The sequence below is a fragment of the Nannobrachium achirus genome (genome assembly GCF_963921795.1).
Source record: "Nannobrachium achirus genome assembly, chromosome: 5".
Lineage (NCBI taxonomy): Eukaryota > Metazoa > Chordata > Actinopteri > Myctophiformes > Myctophidae > Nannobrachium > Nannobrachium achirus.
Genome location: NC_137814.1, coordinates 26,340,251 through 26,363,783, shown reverse-complemented (window position 1 = coordinate 26,363,783; position 23,533 = coordinate 26,340,251). Strand labels below are relative to the sequence as shown.

At 42.7% G+C, this 23,533-nt stretch overlaps 6 protein-coding genes and 1 pseudogene across 9 annotated transcripts in view; 5 read left to right on the top strand and 2 right to left on the bottom strand.

Annotated features, from left to right (window-relative positions):
- The window catches only part of LOC308285878 (histone H1-like), a gene marked incomplete at both ends in the record, with an annotated part of 500,380 nt that overhangs the window by 394,946 nt on the left and 81,901 nt on the right, over positions 1-23,533 (top strand). The window contains one exon of one of the 3 annotated variants that reach the window (XM_080726768.1): positions 5,090-5,224. In XM_080726768.1, coding sequence (XP_080582894.1) covers positions 5,090-5,224 — 135 coding nt within the window. Of the gene's footprint in view, positions 1-4,612; positions 5,225-23,533 lie in introns of those variants that run through there. The other 2 variants (XM_080726766.1, XM_080726767.1) reach the window with 2 other exon arrangements.
- Positions 6,110-6,424, top strand: LOC308285899 (histone H4; the record flags this gene model as incomplete). The annotated part of the gene is made up of 1 exon (XM_080726788.1): positions 6,110-6,424. Exon 1 carries the CDS (start codon positions 6,113-6,115, stop codon positions 6,422-6,424), a length of 312 nt encoding a protein of 103 aa, XP_080582914.1. The 5' UTR covers positions 6,110-6,112.
- LOC308285891 (histone H2B-like) lies at positions 7,831-8,205 on the top strand (the record flags this gene model as incomplete). Its single annotated transcript, XM_080726780.1, has 1 exon — positions 7,831-8,205. One exon carries the CDS (start codon positions 7,831-7,833, stop codon positions 8,203-8,205), a length of 375 nt encoding a protein of 124 aa, XP_080582906.1.
- On the bottom strand, positions 9,060-9,443 carry LOC308285888 (histone H2A-like; the record flags this gene model as incomplete). The annotated part of the gene is made up of 1 exon (XM_080726777.1): positions 9,060-9,443. The coding sequence occupies one exon, from the start codon at positions 9,441-9,443 to the stop codon at positions 9,060-9,062; it is 384 nt and encodes a 127-aa protein (XP_080582903.1).
- On the top strand, positions 9,827-10,237 carry LOC308285885 (histone H3.2; the record flags this gene model as incomplete). The annotated part of the gene is made up of 1 exon (XM_080726775.1): positions 9,827-10,237. One exon carries the CDS (start codon positions 9,827-9,829, stop codon positions 10,235-10,237), a length of 411 nt encoding a protein of 136 aa, XP_080582901.1.
- On the bottom strand, positions 10,934-11,527 carry LOC308285882 (histone H1-like; the record flags this gene model as incomplete). The annotated part of the gene is made up of 1 exon (XM_080726772.1): positions 10,934-11,527. One exon carries the CDS (start codon positions 11,525-11,527, stop codon positions 10,934-10,936), a length of 594 nt encoding a protein of 197 aa, XP_080582898.1.
- Positions 15,587-16,164, top strand: LOC308286072 (histone H3.2-like; annotated as a pseudogene). The gene has a single exon. The product of its transcript is annotated as a histone H3.2-like (transcript).

Here is a 23,533-nt window from a genome sequence, read left to right as displayed (position 1 = left end):
GTGTGAACTGAGCGGTAGAGGCTGTGTGTGTGTGTGTGTGTGTGTGTGTGTGTGTGTGTGTGTGTGTGTGTGTGTGAATGTGAGTCTGAACAACAGCGCCCCTCCCTTAACATGTGTGGTCAGAAAAGGTTACTGCAGGCTACAGACACGCATACCCACACACACGGCCACGTATAGGAGCGTTGTGACCACCGCTCAAAAAGGCATTTGACTCAATACACTTAGGCACGATACACTTAAGGCCTGTGGTGTCCCTCCCAATTTATTCCGGGCACCATGTATCATAGAGTTATAAGAAGTATAGAGAGGACACCGGATATCCCCGCCCGTCCACTTGCATTGAGTTGCTCACCCAGCGCATGAGGTGTTTTCACCCCTTCTTCCGCGTAGTAAAATGTGACGCATGGGGCCTATGTGACGCGTTTTGCGTCATAGTTTGTGTTCATGGACGCGCTGGGGCTCCAATTCATGAAAGAGCACTTCCGGTATGAACGCGCAGTCAATACAAAGAAGCCTAGATGCACGTTCATGTTTCTGGCCCCAACTGCAGTACCTCAAAACGGCCACCATGTCCATGACGCTTCAGAGCTTGCCATGTATGCAGGGACAAGGGCTAAGGTGGTGACCCCAGATGGCAAGAGTTTGACATCCTGGCTGCATGGGGTAGTACTGCAAGGAGACACCATAGCCCCCTTCCTCTTTGTCAGTCCTGGACTACACGCTTAAGGCCATCGGTGGATGAGAGCAGGATCTTGGCCTCACTCTAACTCTAACGTGGCATTCAAGTTTTGCATTTACAGACAATTAGGTAACAGAAGACAAGATAAAGTTTAATGGGGATTTGAGACCTGGCCCAGAACAATAGGCAATAGCCCTGTTGATATTCACAGTCAAGCGTGCTGGTGCTGGTGCTAGATATTCATAGTAGAACTATGAGAGAGGAGAGACATTTGCCGTCCCTGCAGGAAGCTCTGAAACATTTGTCAACCCACCACCACCACACAATTTAATGAAGTGTTTTAATGTATATTTAATCAGCATGTCTATCAGTGGTTTTAGAGTGTGGGTGGGGGGTTGGGTCTCTGCACTCCCTGCATTGTGCATGTGCATGCGTGCATGCGTGCGTGCGTGCGTGTGTGTGTGTGTGTGAGATAATACAATACACTGGCAGAATACCTGAGCAAGGTGACCGACCCAAGAAAAATCTTGACTAGATAGATTTAATAGATAGATAGATAGATAGATAGATAGATAGATAGATAGATAGATAGATGGACAGAGTCAGTGCAGATATAGTTCCAGTAGATAGGTTAGATGGTACAGACTCAGTGAGCACAGTCTTGCAATCGAGAAAGGACGTCATAGGCATACCTAGCTCCCTAGAGAAAACAGACTTTGCACCCACTGCACACAAAATGAAGTTGAAACTGAGCTACACTTCCTAACTGCCTGTCCATTGTACCAGGACAGCAGAGACACATACTTCCCACAGATCATAACCACCCAAGGAGAGTTTGAAAACATGACCAATGATGAAAAACTCCCATACCTGCTGGTTGAAAAGTCAACTTCAGGCGGCTGCGTGACTTGTAAATAGACTAAGCCCCCATGCTCCAACCCCTTTTTGAGCGGTGGTCACACCGTCTCCATAGCGTGGCCGTGTGTGTAGGTATGTTTGTGGGTGGGTGGGTCTGTATGTAGCCTCAAGCCTGTGGTGTAGTACCTTTTATGACCACACATGTTAAGGGAGGGGCGCTGTTTTCAGGCCAGGCCAAGCCAGGCACACACACACACGCACACACACACACACACACACACACACACACAGGGGGGAAGGGGGGGGTTGGTGGGTAAACCACCGCTCAGTTCACACAGGTGTGATTTTTTTTTCTGGCATTGTATTTGATGTTATGCTTTTTCTGCTTTTGAAATTGATGTTAGCCTAGATAAAGTGTTCTATCCGTCTGTCTTTCAATGTTACATGAGATAAAGTGTGGTTTCTGTGGAAATAAGCCGTGGCTTTCTAGGATCTCCTTTTAGGAGACCTTGTACCAGTGATTTGTGCTGTCATGAAACTGTACTTTTTTCAAATGCAAACTTCTAATACATTCTTCAATCAATCAATCAATGAAGTAAATCAATGTGCAAACACAGCAGCAAGATTCGTGAGCAGCTGTGATAGGAGAAGGATATCAAATGGAATCCTTTTCCAACCACATTGTATATGCCTGCTCTGCCTGTACATATGTTGTTCCGATTGTATTGTATTGTATTGCATTGTATTGTATTGTATTGAAATATCGCTACGCTCCCCAATAAAAGATGGGCTGACAAGGATTTCCCCCAAGAGTACAATCTGTAACAATTCAGCCATTATAAAAATGAACTTTATTGCATCAAAATAGTTTAAAATCAATTAAAAAGAGAAGCTCTATATCAGGGGTCAGCAACCTTTTTGAAGTGCCGTGTTTTTATTTTCTAGATAGTCAGTGTGCCATGCATGTCAACATAAAATGCAATGACACCCGTCAACATTCTGACATGTTTTGATTGCCAGGACATTGTTATAACGATCATTAGACTCACAGCAATAACCCACCTATCTCCTCAACTCCCTCCCCAGTCATAGTTCAGAATTTTAATGAACGTAGAAGGATGTAATTTGCTGCAAAGTGGGTGACTTCATTTAATTGACCACATTTAAAATGATATTTGATTCAAAAATATAGATCCTCTCTTTCACAGTTCTCACACTTCTGCCAGTGTGCCAATGATCACCCTCCCCTGTGCCAATGTTGGCACCCGTGCCTACGGTTGGCTCTATATAGTACAAACTGCATTAGGAGGGAAATGAGAGAAAAGGAGCACTGAAGGATGGCAGGTCATAGCCAAAAAGGGAGGGGAACTAAGGGCCTATAGCAAACACTGCAAGTGCCCTACACAACCACCTTAAAGGTAAAGGCTAAGGCATTCAATAAAGTAAAGCAGAACATGCAAGGGAAGTTGAGTGCAAAATACCGATCAGTAAGAAGGAGGCCCCATGCACCAATCCTGCAGCCTCGGATACAAAGGAAAGAGGTTATATCCACACTAATAGATTATCAGTGAAAACCAGTGTATGAGTACATATATCTTGGGGGAAATGCAAGTTTAACAAAGGTTCAGTTTGCAATGACCAAACCACTAAATACTATCAAACAAAAATAAACTGAAATTAAAACAAAACAAACCCCAAACAGAACAAAACGGCAGTGGCAGTCTACCTACAAAAAAAAATCATACATGTTAATAAACTAACAGATATATTATATAGGCACAACACATGGCAGCAGTCTCTATGGCGCAGGGCCTAAAGTGACAAACAAACAGGTCAGTCTCAAGGGCAAACATTGTATTAACTTCACCTATAACTTGTTCCATGATAAGATAGGGTACAGGTGGAGCAGGAAATGTTTAAGCACCAGGCTGAGGACACAAGGTATGTATGCATGCCAGTGATGGAAGAAGTAGGCCTGTTACAAATTTGGTAGGCCTACAACATTTTTACTTTTTTACAAAAGTATTGGCATCAACATATAAAGTACCTAAAGTAAAAGTGCTCATTATGCAGAAGGTCACTAATTTCACTGTTTTCATAAAAATTATTGCAAATTGGAAACACTGTTGTAAAGTTAAAAGTACCTCAGTTAAAACTACTTAATAACAGTACGTAAATGTAGTTACTTTCCACCACTGTTTGTATCCATTGCATATTGTCACCAGGTTAATAATAGTCACTGTGTCACATCTACTTTTAGAATCAGTAACTTGAATAAAATGTATATCTATTGTCAAATCATGCATGCCAACATACAACATGTTCCAAAGTCACAAAACATCTTCACAGTATTATGAATGTTATTGCATGGAAGGATTGTGCCGGTGAAAGTGTATACGTGTCATAATCGCATACAGATACCACAGTTGATTGAAGATTTAAACACATTTCGTTTGCTGTAGGTTGATCACAGTACGTTATTTGTCCATAAATCCATCTAGTGTTGCAACAGTTTTCATCTGTCATTGGAAGTCGGGATCAACTCCACCATCATGCTGCCGTCAACTGGAGTGTGTTTACTGGGGTCAGAAAACCTTCTGTTTATAGCAAAACGGATGTCAAAACCAAAGTATATTGCATGGTATTGCGTCGCCAGGTATGTCTGCTAAGAGTATTGTGAGTATTGTTGTTAATTTAACTTAGTTTAAAATGTTTTAGAAGCAAAATGACAGAGGAAACACAGTGCTCTGACTGTGCAAGGGGGATGTTTTGAGCGTATCACTTAAAAACTAGAGTGCTTTTTTCATCGCAGTTATATTGATAACAAAAAGGCACATGTGTGCTAACTGGTCAGCTCTTTGTTTCATTTCATAACATACACCATAGTTTGTTATAACTTGTTTTAATCGAGGAGAAAACACAAGTGGAACATTAAGCCACCTAGACAAGAGGAGCTGTGTGCATGTTGTCTCTATATGGTTCTCATGTGGTGTTTAAGTCCAGCCCCTTCAGAGCGTTCAACACCAGTCTGTCAGACTTTACAGAAGGAAAGACGAACTACTATCCGAGACAACTATGGCTGAAGTAGCACCAGCACCCGCCCCAGCTCCGGCCAAGGCCGCCAAGAAGAAGGCGGCTCCCCGACCCAAGAAGACCGGCCCCAGCGTCGCTGAGCTGGTCGTCAAGGCCGTGTCCGCCTCCAAGGAGCGGAGCGGTGTGTCTCTGGCTGCGGTCAAGAAAGCTCTGGCTGCCGGCGGCTACGATGTGGAGAAGAACAAGGCCCGCGTCAAGATCGCCGTCAAGAGCCTGGTCGCAAAAGGCACCCTGGTCCAGCTCAAAGGCACCGGCGCGTCTGGCTCTTTCAAGATGAACAAGAAGGCAGAGGCGGTGAAGGCGAAGAAGCCTGCTGCAAAGAAGGCAGTTAAAGCAAAGAAGCCCGCTGCCGCCAAGAAACCCGCAGCGGCTAAGAAGCCCAAGAAGGCGGCGGCAAAGAAGCCCGCCGCCGCCAAGAAATCGCCCAAGAAAGCCAAGAAGCCCGCCGCCAAGAAAGTAGCAGCTAAGAGCCCGAAGAAGGCCGCCAAGAGCCCCAAGAAAGTGGCAAAGAAGCCCGCAGCAGCCAAGAAAGCTCCAGCCAAGAAGGTTGCCAAACCCAAGGCCGCAAAGAAGGCAGCCCCCAAAAAGAAGTAAACCATTTGTTCCATCTCTATTATACCCACAAAAGGCTCTTTTAAGAGCCAACCACTTCATTTTATAAGAGTATCCTCACTTTTACACACCATGGTCATATGTGAGCACTGGAATAATAACCAGCCTGTTTCAATGGACATGTGTGTTAAATGAACACAAATAATGAATGAATGATAACATTATTTATGACAAAGTTAACCATTAACGCAGCCTAACTTTGTCCTACATTATGAATACGGCCATTTCTCACTTTAGCTATATCGAGCTTGCAAACCCAGCCACACCTCCCCTATGGCCTAGTTGTGTATGTTGGTCCCTACTACCATTGTTCAGGTTCAAAATCATATACATTATTATACATAGTAACTCTGGTCCACCTCTACATCATGTGCAACAGATGGCAAATGTCAACATTGCTCAAATAAGCGTGACATAAAGTCCGCATAATACTTGATTATTGATGATTTTCTATAGGCCCTACCTTTATTTAGGTTATACGTGACAATACAAACGTTTAAACTTGAGAGAGTCGAAAGAAATGCTATGGCCAGAGTGTGTACTACGCATGTATTCATTGACAAGAATATTAATAGGGGAGAATTCAAAAAATGAACAACAATTATTATGGTATAGAGGACTTGACTAGCAAAATGAACAAGAGGGAGGTGCGTGTGTGTGTGTGCTTTGGCAATGTAAACGTATGTTTTCTCATGCCAATAAAGACCTTTGAATTGAATTGTGTGTGGGGCGGGGGAGGGGTAGGGGGTATGGCAACGCCCACATAGTCTGCCTGTCCTCCCTTACGTCCTCAGAACACAGATAAAAAGGCATGGCTCACAGCTCTGAAGCCATTCACTTCTGCATCTTCAACTGATCTGAAGCGTAAAAATGAGTGGGCGTGGCAAAGGCGGAAAAGGACTGGGAAAAGGAGGCGCCAAGCGTCATCGCAAGGTTCTTCGTGATAACATCCAGGGCATCACTAAGCCCGCCATCCGCCGTCTAGCTCGCCGTGGCGGCGTGAAGCGTATCTCCGGTCTGATCTACGAGGAGACCCGCGGTGTCCTCAAGGTCTTCCTGGAGAACGTGATCCGTGATGCCGTCACCTACACCGAGCACGCCAAGAGAAAGACCGTGACCGCCATGGATGTTGTCTATGCTCTGAAGAGACAGGGACGCACTCTGTACGGCTTCGGAGGTTAAAACCACTGACTTGATCTACCAACAACCCAAAGGCTCTTTTAAGAGCCACCCACACGTTTTATGTAACGAGTTCATTCCCACTTTTGTGCATAACGACAGCTTCTAAAGTGTACACGAGAATATATGTATATAAATACAATATGATCAGTTAATAATCCAAAACATGAATATACTGTGCTTCTAGAAGATAAACAATGTTGTAATTCGACACGCACGACCAGGCAGAAACGTTTATTTCCACATTTGCCTTAATCAAACATCGCTTTGCTTCATAAACATTTTAAGCAGCACGGGACTTAAATTGGAGCCTCGCAAACAATCCTTGATCTAAGACGTAACCTGTCTTTACTTGTGGAACAAGTTGTGATTTCAATATTAACGTGAAATAGTATATATTACGCTCTGCGATGAACCATAGTACAACTGGGTTTAAACAAGCGCTTGTGACTGCCATTATTAGTCTATGAGTATGTAGAGGCGGGAAAACACACCGAGTTCATTATCTTACTTTGAAATAGGCCTACTCAGAATACAGAGTTTACATTACAATGTCCAAACTGAAGTTAACTGGAGTGATGGAACTAAATCGACTCTGCTTTCATTGTCTTGAAGTAATAAAGGGGCTAGGAATGGAGAAAAATAAAGTCACACACACACACACACGCACGCACACACACACACACACACACACACACACACACACACACACACACACACACACACACACACACACACACACACACACACACACATTAACTATTTCTCATATTATAGACTAATATTGGGAATAATGTCATTGTCTCAATGAATAGACAGATTGATATAGTCTATACTTTGTTAGTCAATAAAGCATTGTGGCTTGTTTCCATTTGGGGACCTTTATGGACATTAAAATATAATATAGAGAGAGAGAGAGAGAGAGAGAGAGAGAGAGAGAGAGAGACACTGCTGCCAGTGCACCCGGTTCTCTATTTTGTTTTTCTAAGCCCAGAAGAACGGAATCACATTTACACATTATAATACTTAATTAACTATTTCTTATATTATAGACTAATATTGGGAATAATGTCATTGTCTCAATGAATAGACAGATTGATATAGTCTATACCTTTTGTTAGTCAAGAAAGCACTATGGCTTGTTTCCATTTGGGGACCTTTATGGACATTAAAATATACATTTTGCCTTAAGTGCATGTTTAGCCGCTCAAAATATTACAGGGACAATAGAGCGCACGAGCGGGAGAAATAATACAGAAATAAAGACACCGCCCTCTTTGTGGGAGGATCAGCCAATCATCTGCTGGGAGTCACACCACCACATTGGCATTGGCTGTGTATAAATAATGGTGCGACTGCGCTCTCTCTTCACATTTGTCCCTGCAAGCCATTGATAGAAGATCTTCAAAATGCCCGAAGTTGCCAAGCCAGCGCCCAAGAAGGGCTCCAAGAAAGCCGTCTCCAAGACCGCCGCCAAGGGCGGTAAGAAGCGCAGAAAGTCCAGGAAGGAGAGCTACGCCATCTATGTGTACAAGGTCCTGAAGCAGGTCCACCCTGACACCGGTATCTCTTCCAAGGCCATGGGTATCATGAACTCCTTTGTCAACGACATCTTTGAGCGCATCGCCGGTGAAGCCTCTAAACTGGCTCACTACAACAAGCGCTCCACCATCTCATCCAGGGAGATCCAGACCGCCGTCCGCCTGCTGCTCCCCGGTGAGTTGGCCAAGCACGCCGTGTCTGAGGGCACCAAGGCTGTCACCAAGTACACCAGCTCCAAGTAAACTGAACATTCCACTGTACCAAACCAACGGTCCTTTTAAGGACCACCCATATTTTCCAAGAAAGAGTTGATCCAAATGCTAACTATAGTTCGCTTAAAATCATTATCAGTTTTGTGATGACATGAGACGTGCAAACTAGATGCACAATCAGATATGGCATATTTCTATTTTCTGGTTTTTGTATGCTTTATTTGCTTCGATGTAAAAAAAGGTGAGGGTTAAACAAAAAAAAGAAAGTAATGTCCTTACATATTATATTATAATTGTGTAATTACTTTAATGTATGACTGTATTCATGACTTTGACTGCTTAAAATGATTTTAAAACCTGCAACATTTTCAATAAAGTCTATTTAAAAAGCAAATAAAGTAACGCTGGCTACTAGTTTACAAAGGAAAGACAAACCTGGCATAATAGTCCTTACAGTAGCATAGATTTAGTATTTAATCCATACACTTAAAATAATGGGAGCATCGCGATGCTTGTACAAATGTATATTGTCATTTGAGATGAGTGTCCTTGCCTCGTGTTTTTATTTTGGCAACCACTTATGTTATGAAGTGTAGACGATTATACAAGACCCACGGCGCTAATAATCGAACAGATTGATTAAATCTAATGAGACCATTCTGAAATGGTGTTAGACTACTAGATATTCTATCATGAGTTATAAACTCGTGTAGAATATGACCAGTAACATTGTTTTCACCATTTTAACAAAATTACAATAAGGTATTGTGATGAGTTATATTCTAATTTGCTCCTCATAGGGTATTAGGAGCAACTCTTTGTTGAATCAGTGGGTGGCTCTTAAAAGAGCCTTTGTGGGGTTTATTCAGACGAATGAAGCAGGTTTATTTCTTGGCGGCTTTCTCGGTCTTCTTGGGGAGCAGGACAGCCTGGATGTTGGGCAGCACACCGCCCTGAGCGATGGTCACTCCGCCCAGCAGTTTGTTGAGCTCCTCGTCGTTGCGGACGGCAAGCTGGAGGTGACGGGGGATGATACGAGTCTTCTTGTTGTCACGGGCAGCGTTTCCAGCCAGCTCCAGGATCTCAGCGGTCAGGTACTCGAGGACAGCCGCCAGATAAACCGGGGCGCCGGCACCGACTCTCTGGGCATAGTTGCCTTTACGCAGCAGCCTGTGGACACGACCCACGGGGAACTGGAGCCCGGCACGGGATGAACGAGTCTTAGCCTTCGCCCTGGCCTTTCCGCCGGTTTTCCCTCGCCCGCTCATTCTGAAGGTATATATATATATATAGAGTATAAGCTCGAAGAAAAGAAATGTGTTAGAGGAGAGGAATACGAGACCTTTTATAGCCTACGTTCGACTTTGTAACACACACTTACTTTTTTGTGATTGGTCGGAGATACTCTCTGTGCGCCCCACCAATCATAAAAACGAGTGTGTGCGCGGGCTGAGTGTGTATGAGCTCCCCACCAATCACTACTAGTGGCGTGATCGGCTCCTCCCAGTCTAAACTCTGGTTCCTCCCAAACAAGGAGGTTCCTGGCCACAGACCAATCAGAGAAAGACGGCGCCTCAGAGCCGCTGAAATAAAAAGAACGAGTTTGCGCTCATTTTTATCACAACTTAGTTGTTCAAGCAGCTGATAGAAAATGGCCCGAACCAAGCAGACCGCCCGTAAATCCACCGGAGGCAAAGCCCCCAGGAAGCAGCTCGCCACCAAGGCAGCTCGTAAGAGCGCGCCGGCAACCGGTGGAGTGAAGAAGCCTCACCGTTACCGTCCCGGTACAGTGGCTCTGAGGGAGATCCGTCGTTACCAGAAGTCCACCGAGCTGCTGATCCGCAAGCTGCCCTTCCAGCGCCTGGTGAGGGAGATCGCCCAGGACTTCAAGACCGACCTGCGCTTCCAGAGCTCCGCCGTCATGGCTCTGCAGGAGTCAGCCGAGGCTTATCTGGTCGGTCTGTTTGAGGACACCAACCTGTGCGCCATCCACGCCAAGAGGGTGACCATCATGCCCAAAGACATCCAGCTGGCCCGTCGTATCCGTGGAGAACGTGCTTAAACTATCCGTCACTGTCTGAACCCCAAAACGGCTCTTTTAAGAGCCACCAAATGTATTATTTGAAGAGCAATAATTCCCTGCTTCGCATTAGGGTAGACACAAACACTGTCCATTCACGTGCAATATTACGCTGGTAAGTGTTTGTTGCACGTTCACAAGGCAAATCAATGTTATTTACATGAACCGTAAACAACCAACTAGCATAATTTCTTAACAAAATATTAAACAAGATGGCCATGGTAAACTAACCTTTTGCATATGCAAAAGTGGTCCTGTATCTCTGTATTGGGAAGAAAGGCAGGCGCAGTGGAGTAAAATATAATGCATGTTAGATTGAGCATTGTCATAGCAAAGAGAACAGAAAATATGTAACTTCCGAACTACCATTAGTTAACATGGAATTATTGAATACATGAATTGTATTTTAGCTGGGCTGTAGCCCCATTTGCTTTGTCTAATTTAGACATTTTGCTCATGTGGCATTTTTAACTCCATAGACCAGTTTGCTACCAGTTCTAAATTATTAACACGGATCTTATCAATTAATACAAGTTCTCACTAATGACAACTAATCACATAATTGATCGATCCTGATTGGCAGTGCCAAGACAAAAAATATAAATAGGAACTCTTTGAATAAAGTTGTGGGTGGCTCTTAAAAGAGCCTTTGTGTTAAACTGGTTGTTGTCAGGCTGTTTACTTCTTCTTGGCAGCTGCCTTCTTGGGTTTCGCCGCCTTGGGTTTGGCTGCCTTCTTTGCTGGTGCTTTCTTAACGGCAGTGGGTTTCTTCACTTTCTTTGGACTCTTGGCAGCCTTCTTGGGGCTCTTGGCTACAGCTTTCTTTGCAGCTGCAGGCTTCTTTGCCTTCTTGGGAGATATTTTAGCGGCTGCGGGCTTCTTGGCTGCCGCCTTCTTGGGAGATTTCTTTGCCGCGGCGGGCTTCTTGGCTGCAGGCTTCTTGGCTTTGACTGCTTTATTTTCCGCCTTCTTGTTGAGCTTGAAGGACCCAGAAGCACCGGTACCCTTGGTCTGAAGCAGGGTGCCGTTTGCTACCAGCCTCTTCACAGTGTTCTTAACGATGACCTTCTTCTTCTCCACGTCGACGCCGCCGGCGGACAGAGCCTTCTTGAGGGCGGCCAGAGACACACCGCTCCTCTCCTTGGAAGCTGTCACAGCATCGACGATGAGATCCTGGACGCTGGGACCGTCCGTCTTGGGTTTAGCGGCGGCCTTCTTCTTGGCTGCTTTTGCCGGGGCGGCGGCAGCTGGAGCTGGGGCGACTTCTGCCATTCTCTTCTGTATCGTATATCAGATGCACTGAAGTAAAGTCTGAGTAGAGAGACTGAGAGGGGAGGAGGGGGTGGAACTTAAAGGATTTGTGAGAACCATGTAGTCTCAACCCACTAGGTCAGTGCTCTCTGTGTGCTGCAGAATACTGGGACACTTGTGTTTTCTCTGCAACTTAAAACAGATAAAACACAGACTGAAAAATATATTGAAGTCAATAAACAAATGGGGCACATAGCAGACACGTTTCACTTCATAATCAAATCATGTGGAGTGCTTAGTGCTCCTGTGTTTTGTTTGGAGACGTTAAAAATCTCAGATATACACCATTACAAGGAGAGTAGTTTGCCATCTTTCCCCCGTCATTTGGCTTTTAAAATACTTTTAATATAGAACAACCAGTTTCATATTTTCCGCAGAGCAAGATTTGATGGCTGGCTTTGAAATAAAAGTAAAACAGGTCGTCTGTGGCAAAGCTTTTTGTTTTAAAACTGAAACTTTCCAGTGTCGGCAAACACAGCACTGCTGTTGGCCTGCCCTGTGGCATGGACACTTATGAGAGGACACTGGTCATTTATCTGACTCTGCTAAGCTCTTGTTTTGTTAATAATCATAAGAAACCTGACATAGTTCATTTCAAGGCTTACATTTATGATTTATATGTATTCAAGGACGGTCAGTTAAAGGCCCAGTTCACCTCTGGGACAACCAGATCTTATTACTTATTATTTTATTGTTGTTTGGGACAAGATCAACACAATCCTGAGTTATTTTTTTTTTGTGTTCAATCTGTGTTTTGAGATATGTTAGTATTTCAGCATGAATGGTGATGCATTTTGCATCATATGATGCATCTTGCATCCAATGGTGCCATTCACAAAACAATATACATACTATTGTGTCAGCATTGAGTTAAATGACTGTACATAGGCCATACTGATACTTAAAAAGAACAATACCATTGTGCTTTCTTGGGTTTAAATCATATTAGTAGACCGTGTATCTAAACTGTACTGCCATGTACTTTTTTTTATGCAGGGTCTCGAGCTAGTTCGAAGCAAAGTAAAATAATGATGCTGTTATCATCCCAATCTTCCCTTTGGCTCTGTATGCCTAGGTATCCAATAGATTGCTGAGTAAATTGACACGCAGCCAGCATAATGAAAATAGCTATATAAATAGAAACTTTTATTTATGCTATTACTTAGGTCGGGGGGAGAGGGGCACTGGTACGATTGTGATCTGGTACGATTATGATGCAGCATGATGACTCATATGATGCAAAATGCATCATCATTCATGCTGAAATACTAAAATATCTCAAAACACAGATTGCACACAAAAAATAACTCAGGATTGTGTTGATCGTGTCCCAAACAACAATAAAATAAGATCTGGTTGTCCTAGAGGTGAACTGGCCCTTTAACTGGTGAGTAGCGGTGAGGTGAGTCTGATAAGGAAGGTTAAGCAGGACCCTAATTAGTTTGTTTTGGGCTGTTTGGAGCTTAGTTTTTAGGGCTTGTGAAGCTGGATATTTCTGAAGCTAGACATTTTGTTGTGCTGTTGGGGCTTGCAGCCACATGAAGCTGGATATTTCGGCCGCAAAGCTGGACATTTTTAAAACCGGATAAATAAGTGGAGAGATTGAAAAATATCCGATTCACTGGGTCCGTGTAGACAGGGAACCCGGATATCTCTGAAGACTTTACTGTGTGTGTGCTTGTTAGACCTAGATATCTTTGTCGTGTGGACCTAGATATTTTTCGGTGGATATCTGAAAAAACGGGATATATGAAATATCCAGCTCTGTGTGGACCTAGATAATTTTTCTATGTGGATATCTGAAAAAACGGGATATATGAAATATCCAGCTCCGTGTAGCCATAGCCATAGTGGCAGAATACAGATGGTGCTGATTACCTTTGCAATGTAAGGATATATTCCATAATCCTGTGTCAATGACAAAGAAGGGGAAAAAAAGCATGCGTCACCTGCTTTCCTCCTGCCTAGTCCAGACGGTCATGTTAGACTGGATAATGTCTGTGATTTTGGATATTGTACGATTGTGATTGATTTGGCATTAGTGTTCTTCTAGCTTATTGGGACTCAAACTGAAGTATGTCTTGTAGGCCTACTTGGCCTGAAAAAAGGGTATTGGAGCAACCCTATTTTCTAGTTCTTAGCTAAAGAAATCGGTATCGGAAAGAATCGGTTTTGGCAGGTCAGACCTTCATAAAACCGGTGGATCGGTATCGGCCAAGAATTTTGCTATCGGTCCATCTCTACTTATTTTAAATAATACATTACATATAATAAAAAGAAACTTGGCATAGCTCATGCAGTCTTGCAAAATGCATACCTTTTACAGTGTAGTTATATCACTGGTGTTTCACATGACAGATTAAAACAACAATGCTTTGCACCAACACAGGTAGTTTAGGTATTATGCAGCCATATATGTTGCATATTTGTGATAGTATGCTTTTAATTTGCCTGTTAAAATAGTGTATAATGACAACTAGCAAAAATGCAGATCTACAAGCTAAACACGCCTTTTGAAGTGCTGTAAGATTGTAGATTGGCTATTTTTTTAATTTAGACAAATCTTACATGATCATTTGTGGAAAAGCCTTGAATAGGTCCCCAAATATATAGGACAAACATGGTTGTTTGTTGGTGATTATAAAGATACATTCATACTCAAAGGATTAGAGGAAACCCATTGCATTTAATATGGATCACTGATAAATTATGTGAAAATAGCACATCTACAAGCCGTGAGCTTGTAGATCTGCTATAGCATAACTGGTATAGAGCTGCTATATTGACGTTGTAAAGTTTTATTTATTAGATTATTTCATTTTCAGGTCAGTGTGATAGTGGGACATGCAAAAGGAAGCAACCAATTTTATTCATATGGATCCTCTGTTTTGAGAGAGCGAGAGAGAGAGAGAGATTGTTGTATCATATTGCAGTCTGACATGATTGATATTCAGACTCATCCTGCATATTGGTTTTAGAGCTTAAATTACATTGAGAACCTGTCAAAATGTATATCTGACAGTTGGCATAAAATAAGTCAGAATTATGTTTTTTTTTTATTAGTATTGATTTGACAATTGACAAAAAAACAAAACAAAAAAGTTTTAAAACTATGGTATTGATCTGACATTTGGTCAAAAAGTCAGAAATTGCAATGTTGGGAAATTGTGTTTATGCTATAACTTACTGCAATATAATTACGTTTTATAGTACGCACGCACGCACGCAAGCACACACACACACACACACACACACACACACACACACACACACACACACACACACACACAAGAGCTGTCAGGAACAATGCTTTTAGTAAGCTTTAAATTAAAACATGGAAGTGTTTTACTATTGTAGTTTTACTGTGATTTATTTACATTAACCACTTCAGACTTTGCTATTGTGCCAAATTGGAAATAGCTGACCTACACAATGCCATAACGATGCATTGAGAGTTTGTAGATGGGCATTTTCGTATTTTTTGTAAGAAAGTGGCCCAAACTAGATTAAAAGTAGACACTTAACAGCAGCCAAATGAAATCAAACCCATTTTATTTTTATATTTTTTTTACCAAAAAAAAAAAAAAGATGCATCATTATCATCAACCAAACAGATAGGCCATGGATCGTAACAACCTGGCATCATCATTGTATGGACATGGATATACGTGTTCCTCTACAAGACACGTTATCCTCATTGTCATACAGTAATTTTCCTCTTGAATGACTCATTGTGTCAAAATGTCCCAGAGCAAAGACTCTTAACCCCTAGTAGCTGCTGACCGGGCGCTGTTTTGTTTTGCATTTTGGTCCCCATCCAGAATCAATGGGGGTAAATTTACTATAATCAAATTCAAGTCTTAGAAATGCGACAAAAACAAACAAATATGATGTGATTGAACTCATGTCTCCATGGTTTGAGTTATCAATAGAAACAAAAAAAGTTATTTTGTGGGTGAACTACTCCTTTAAAGCATCCACTGCTCCTAATAGTTAATGCAGAGACAAATTTCACATATTATGTATATGATCGGCTCCTCCCAGTCTAAACTCTGGTCCTCCCAAACAAGGAGGTTCCTGACCACAGACCAATCAGAGAAAGACGGCGCCTCAGAGCCGCTGAAACAAAAAGAACGAGTTTGCGCTCATTTTTATCACAACTTAGTTGTTCAAGCAGCTGATAGAAAATGGCCAGAACCAAGCAGACCGCCCGTAAATCCACCGGAGGCAAAGCCCCCAGGAAGCAGCTCGCCACCAAGGCAGCTCGTAAGAGCGCGCCGGCAACCGGTGGAGTGAAGAAGCCTCACCGTTACCGTCCCGGTACAGTGGCTCTGAGGGAGATCCGTCGTTACCAGAAGTCCACCGAGCTGCTGATCCGCAAGCTGCCCTTCCAGCGCCTGGTGAGGGAGATCGCCCAGGACTTCAAGACCGACCTGCGCTTCCAGAGCTCCGCCGTCATGGCTCTGCAGGAGTCAGCCGAGGCTTATCTGGTCGGTCTGTTTGAGGACACCAACCTGTGCGCCATCCACGCCAAGAGGGTGACCATCATGCCCAAAGACATCCAGCTGGCCCGTCGTATCCGTGGAGAACGTGCATAAACCAATTTGTCATTGTCAGAACCCCAAAACGGCTCTTTTAAGAGCCACCAAATATATTATTTGAAGATACTATTTCCTGCAAACCGTCTTTACATAAAAGTATGGCAATGATAAACTGTTATTTAAACTAAAATAACTAGGCTTATTGCCACAACTGCAATAGCAATATATTTAACATGTTAGGTCCGGATAAATTACACGCTGATGTAACTAATATTGTCATACTCAGTAGGCTACTTATGTCCTTTTTTTCTAAGAAATGGGCCGTAGTAGCTGTTTGTATAGCGACCGTATAGTAAATGAATTAAGTCGAATATTGGCTTGGCAGACGTTTGATTTAGGTTACCACACAAGCCCGGGAATCTGAGAACAAAAGGCTTTGTCACAGGCAATGAGCGGTTATTTGCACTTTTCAAAAAAAGGGAAGACGGCGCGAAGCGACACATGTGAGCATGTAGATCTGCTAATTTGATTGAGAAGTTAATTGCAATAGAAAAAAGTACAGTTTCATGACAGTACAAATCACTGGTACAAGGTCAACTAAAAGGAGATCCTAGAAAGCCGAGGCTTATTTCCACAGGAACCATGCACACTTTAAGTATCTCATATAACATTGAAAGACAGACAGATAGAACACACAGTACATGTAGATCTGCTCATTTGGGTCCTGGACGAATATGTCTAATTTATCTTTTGGGTCACAGGCTAAAAAGTTTGGGAATTATACTGTTCTAATTAAAGAAAACAGGTTAGATGTGTCCACAATTCCTACTCTGAGTGGAGTAAAATAGATGCATGAGGCATGTCTTAGCATGTAGGCATAGAGAGAACTCACTAAATAACATTATGGACCATGACCAGACTTTACAGTAAAAGCTGATGACGTGTATAATGACCCTTACATGTCCACTTTCAGAGTTAAACTAACGTCTGATTTTATTGTGTTGTTGTTATATACTGACTACTCTGTTTATTTATTTATTTATAGATTGTGAAAATAAAATGTAATTTCACAATTATACCACTAGAGGTCACAGCCTGCTTATGGACACCTTGGCTTATATGTTAAAGTGATCCCTGACTAATACGACAAATATGTCTTAATACATTATAATTGTCCTCTATAACTACAATGTAAAATTAAAAACACCTTAAATATTTTATTTCTTCTAGAAATAGCTAATCTTTCACTCAGTAGGGGAAATGCCTGTCGCAAGTTGATGATGTCATAAATGTCAGGTGTCATTTTTATGGCATGCATGTGCAAAAAAACAAAACACATTTGAAATATTGATTTGATGCTCATATTAACCATAGGAAGTATTAAGTTTGTTTTTATTTTCACATGCATGCCATAAATTCCATAGGGATAGATCACACTTGACATTTATGACATCATCAACTTGCGACGGGCATTTCCCCTATTGAGTGAAAGATTAGCTATTTCTAGAAGAAATACAATAATTGAGGTGTTTTTGATTATACATTGTAGTTATAGAGGACAATTATAATGTATTAAGGCATATTTGTCGTATTAGTCAGGGATCACTTTAATACATTAAAATAACATAGTAGTTCATAAAGGAGACCAGAGTTGAGATATTCTCTCTGTTTTCTACCTAATAGAGTTGTTGAATAAAACCAACTTTTGGGTAACTAGATGACATGATTATTATACCTATAATCTAGTAGTTACCGAAATGTAATAATACTGTGTGTGTGTGTGTGTGTGTGTGTGTGTGTGTGTGTGTGTGGGTGTGTGCGCTCATGCGTGCGTGCGTGCGTGTGTGTGTGCGTGTGCGTCTGTGACTGTGTGTGAAGTGTATTGTAAGTGTGTGTGTTATTTTGCAACCCTCTGTGGTCAGTCAAAGCTCCGCCCCATGCCAGACAGAGACAAAGGGTTCACCTTCAGACCAAACCCACAACTTATTACAGTGAGGGAGGACAGATCTTTCCACAGCTACAGGAGGAAATACTAACCCTAGTCAACTAATACTTCTGTGGACTTTAACAGGAACCAGGACTCACAGTAAAAGTCAACTTCAGGGAACATTCAGGAGGAGGGGAGTGTTACCACCTCTGACGGGCACATTTTCTGCTTGTTTGTTTCTTCACCCGGAGACAAAATGGCTTCTCACGTGTCTTTTTCAGAAGAGGATTTTTTCTGTCCTGTGTGTCATGATGACATCTTCAAATATCCTGTTCTCCTGTCATGTAGCCACAGCTTCTGTCAAGCCTGTCTGGATGAATGGTGGTACGAGAATGAAATAGAGGATTGTCCAGTTTGTAAGACAATATCTACAACAGAATATCCACCCTGTAACCTGGCTCTGAAGAAGCTGTGTGAGGCCTTCATTGTGGAGAAACATCAGAGACCTTCAAAACGTCAGAGAACTTCACCAGGGTCTGAGGATCTATGCAGCCTGCATGCTAAGGAACTTAAGCTCTTCTGCCTGGAATGTCAACAGCCAGTGTGTGTTTTGTGTCTTAATTCAGAAAAACATAACAACCACATATTCAGACCCATCGATGAAGCTGCACCTGACTAAATATGCTAAACATATTTTCTGTGATCTGTTTCATATTTCATGACATCAGACAGGAGATTTTATGTGATGTTAGAGGTAAACATTACAGATGTGTGGTTTGTGGTTGCGGTAAACTACACATTAAATAACACATCCAAAGGGTTTTCTCTAATCCTTCCTCAAACAGCTGGACTGAGATGTACAGACCTAAACTAATAATAATAATAATAATACCAATACATTTTATTTGCAACACACTTTATATTTGAAACAAATCTCAAAGTACTAACTTGCCATAAAAAGTCAAGAAAAGAGTGGCACTGGATATAAAAACAATGTCAAGAGACCCCCTTCCCCCCAATTGTAAAAACACACAAAGGCATTGTCAGTAAGTCCATCTTGCCTTGTTAAAAGAAGGGGTTTAATCCCCTTTTAAAAGTGTCAAATCAACGGACCGTGGTGCCCTACGGCAGTGGTTCTCAACATTTTCAGGGTGTGACCCCCCAAAATAATCATATTTGAACTGGGGAATCCCCCACCCTGCATGGTTGCAACCTGCATGACAAGCATTTGGAATTGTAGTTGTTGGGGCATTACATTTGACTCAGTTCACAGATAAATATTATGACACAAGGTGTTGTGAGCTTGTAGATCTGCTATTTTCACAATTCTTGCCTCTTTCTTAAATTATATTATTTGATCATTTGGCTAATGTTAGGCCAGTTGTTATATATAGTTTGTTTAGGTTTAGGTTTTTAAAAGGTCTTAAAAGTCCTTAAATTGTGTGGGGGGTCGTGAACCACTGCTCCAAGGTGCATTCCCTGGGGGCAGCTGAGCAGAAAGCCTGGTCCCCCATGGAGCCGAGCTTCTCTCGGGGGTTTCACACAGTGTGTCGGAATTTCCAGAACGGAGGGAGCGGGTGGAGGGCGGTGTTTTGAGGAGTTCCTGTAGATAGGAGGGACAAGGGAGTATTGCTGTGGATGCACTCATGGGTATGGAGGAAAACTCTATCTAAAATGAGAAGTGACAGTCAATTCAATTTCAATTCAAAGGAGCTTTATTGGCATGAGAAAACATACGTGTATGCCTCATTCACACTACGAAAAGCCAAGCTAATGGTTTGCTTGGTAATTCAATGTATTCTCTATGCAAACCAGCTTTTAAAATTTCCAAGCTGGAAAAAAAGCTTGGAAATGTTTAAAGCTGGTTTGCATAGAGAATACATTGAATTACCAAGCAAACCATTAGCTTGGCTTTTCGTAGTCTGAATGAGGCATTACATTGCCAAAGCAAGTGTCAAAAATACAATAAAAACAGTTGAAAAGGGGGAACATAATATACACAGTTGGAGGGGGTACAGCATTGTGTCATTTTATATATATAGGCCTACAGGGTATAAAGCTTTTGGAACAAATAGCAGCATTGTTTTTCCTCAATACAATTTACATAGAATAAGAAAAAATAAAGACTCAGATGTAAAAAGCATTTAGAAGTAGCTGCTCAGTTTCATACTGTACAGCAGATAGCGTGGTTGTGTTCCCGTCTCTAGCCTTCTTTATCCGTTCACAAATCTTGCTACTGCATTGATGTATTTCTCCCAGCAAGTACGGGAGTTTTTTCTTGTTGGTCATGTCAGAGAGTCCCATTCGCACAGATTAACCAAAAAAAAAAGCAGATCAAGCTTGTAGATCAGCTACTTTCTTGTATTATTTGTGTGTGTGTGTGTGTGTGTGTGTGTGTGTGGGGGGGGGGGGGGGGGGGGGGGGGTGTCTCAGTTTTGTTAGATAAGAAGGGGGAGGGAGGGGTCACACAACCAGCAGATAGTAAGACAATGAGAACTCCCTGCTGAGCCACTATCCATAGTCCGAGAATGAGCCACTTCTGTGCAAAGCTCTGAATCATTCATGACAAGTAAGTGTTTTGGTGTCAACATGTCTATCAGTGGCTTCTAAATCTAATCAACATGTCTAGCTGGCTTCTTAAAGGTTGTGGGCGTCTGCTAGCCCCGTAAACCTGCCTCTTCCTGCAATTCTGATTTGCTTGCTAGTGAGCAAATAGAATGTAGCTGCAGGAGGAGGCGGTTTACGAGGCTCTGGGGAATATTGAAACATAATGTTACTACCACCTCTTTCAGCGGGAATTTACTGGAATTCTTTTTGCACCACACTTCCGGTTAACAGCAGACATACAAGCTCACGTCGTGTCACAGATGCAACCGTTGTGAGCTTGTAGATCACACTCGGCTGCGGCGCCGGAAGCTCTGTGCAACTTCTGCGCAATGCACTATGGGATGTTGGAAAGTTGTGGATAAGTTGTGATAAACACAACATTTATTCTACTGATCATACGGTTGTTGGTTTACCTATGATCCTAAATGACTATTTCTGTGCATTTGAAAAGCAGCACAGGGTAAAACATTTACCTTGTGCTGTCCTTGCTTATTTTAAATCGCTCTGGATTAAGAACGTGTGTTAATTGCCTAAATTGTAAACATGTCTTCCGCGTGGATATGGTTACTAAGACACTCGGTTTTGATTAAATTAAACCTACACACCTGATGAAAGTTTTTTCACGTGAATTGATCTGTTCAAGTGTGCAACAGTAGGCTATATAAACTACAGTATAGTGTTTTGGAGTGACATTGTGTGAAGGACTAATACAGTGCATGTCTGATTTAAAAAAGTAACATGGGGGGCCTACTGGTCCAGGCACATACCTCTTAGCATTGCCACATAGGCATGGATGCCTGGCGGTGTCACCGGTTCGATTCCTGATCCGGACGACCTTTGCCACGTGTCACTCCCCATCTCTACCCCATTTCCTGTCAGTAACTGTCCTATCAATAAAGGCATAAAAGCCCAAAAACAAATCTTTAAAAAAAAAAGTAACATGGGACAGCCTATAGATAAATGAAGCAAGCCTTGACGAGCTCTGTTTTTGTAGCGTGAGTACACCCCTAGTCATGATGTACAAGTTCACCCCCTGGGCATGACAGTCGTATGTATTTTTCTTTGATGGTGAATATGTTGTTGTTGCCTTGAATAGGATGGATCTACTGGTATTTTTTTTTTCTCCGTGCCCTGTAACCTGTTCTGAACTGCTGTACTGTCTTTGGCACCTGAATTTCCAACTCAGCTGTGTGTGTGTGTGTGTGTGTGTGTGTGTGTGTGTGTGTGTGTGTGTGTGTGTGTGTGTGTGTGTGTGTGTGTGTGTGTGTGTGTGTGCGTGCGTGTAATTTGCAACAGGTCTCCCCCGCAAGCTCGAGTTGCAACAGGCCAGGGGAGTCCACCCCCTGCCAGACTTAGCAGAGACAATAAAAGGTTCAGCTTAAGACCAACTTCACAGTGAGGGAGAACAGAACAGACATGCGCAGGACAGACAGGTCTTTCCACAGCTACAGGAGGGAATACTGACCCAGAACCTACTGCTGACTCAGCTGACAGCTGAATGGACCAGGATTCACAGAGACAAAATGGCTTCAAAGGTGTCCTTTTCTAAAGAGGATTTTTCCTGTCCTGTGTGCCATGACATGTCTTTAAAGATCCTGTTCTCCTGGCATGTAGCCACAGTTTTCTGTAAAGCCTGTCTGCAGGAATGGCAGACAGAGAAGAAATGTCCAGTTTGTGAGAAAATATCTTCTACAGATGATCCACCCTGTAACCTGGCTCTGAAGAACCTGTGTGAGGCCTTCGTTGTGGAGCGATATCAGAGAGCTTCAAAACGTCAGAGAACTTCATCAGGGTCTGACAAACTCTGCAGTCTGCACAATGAGGAACTCAAGCACTTCTGCCTGGAATGTCAACATCCAGTGTGCGTTGTGTGTCTTCACTCAGAAAAACACACCGACCACATGTCCAGAACCATCGATGACGTTGCAGTGGATCACAAGAAGGAAGTCCATAAATCACTGAACACATTCCTGAGGAAACTGGAGGCTTTCAATGTATGTAAAGCAAACTGTGACCACACAGTAGAATACATTAAGATCCAGACCCAGAACACAGAGAAGCAAATTAAAGAACAGTTCAAGAATCTGCATCACTTTTTACGAGAGGAAGAGGAGGCCAGAATCACTACACTGAGAGAGGAAGAGCAGCAGAAGAGTAAGACGATGAAAGAGAAGATTGAGGGGCTGGACAGAGAGATATCGACCCTTTCACTCACAATCAGAGTCATAGAGGAGGAGTTGAGAGCTGAGCACATCTCACCTTCATACAACTACAATACCACAATGGAAAGTGTCCAGTTTGCACTGCGGGACCCACAGCTGGACCCAGGTGCACTGATAGATGTGGTCAAACACCTGGGCAACCTGACCTTCACAGTCTGGTGCAAGATGCAGAACATTGTCTCCTATACTCCTGTCATTCTGGACCCCAACACTGCCCATCCAAGCCACACCCTGTCAGATGATCTGACCGGTGTGACAGGTGAACTACAGCGGCTACAAGCAGGAGAGAGACTGCAGCTTCCTGACAACCCAGAAAGGTTTAAGTCATGTGACTATGTGCTGGGTTATCAGGGCTTTAACTACAGCTACAGCTGGGATGTTGAGGTCGGGGACAGTAGAGAGTGGAGAATCGGAGTGTTGACTGAGTCTTTTCAGAGGAAGGGAGACAGCGGGGGCCAATACTGGAGCATAGCATTCTATGGTGGTACACACTCAGCAGGCTCCTCACACTCACCTTACACCTCATACCTCTCACTGAAGCAGAAACCCCAGAGGATCCGATTCTCTGACCCCGACACTAACACACACATACACACCTACACACACACTTTCACGGACAAACTCTTTCTATTCATTTCGAGTATTGATACTGTGAAGATATTACCATGGA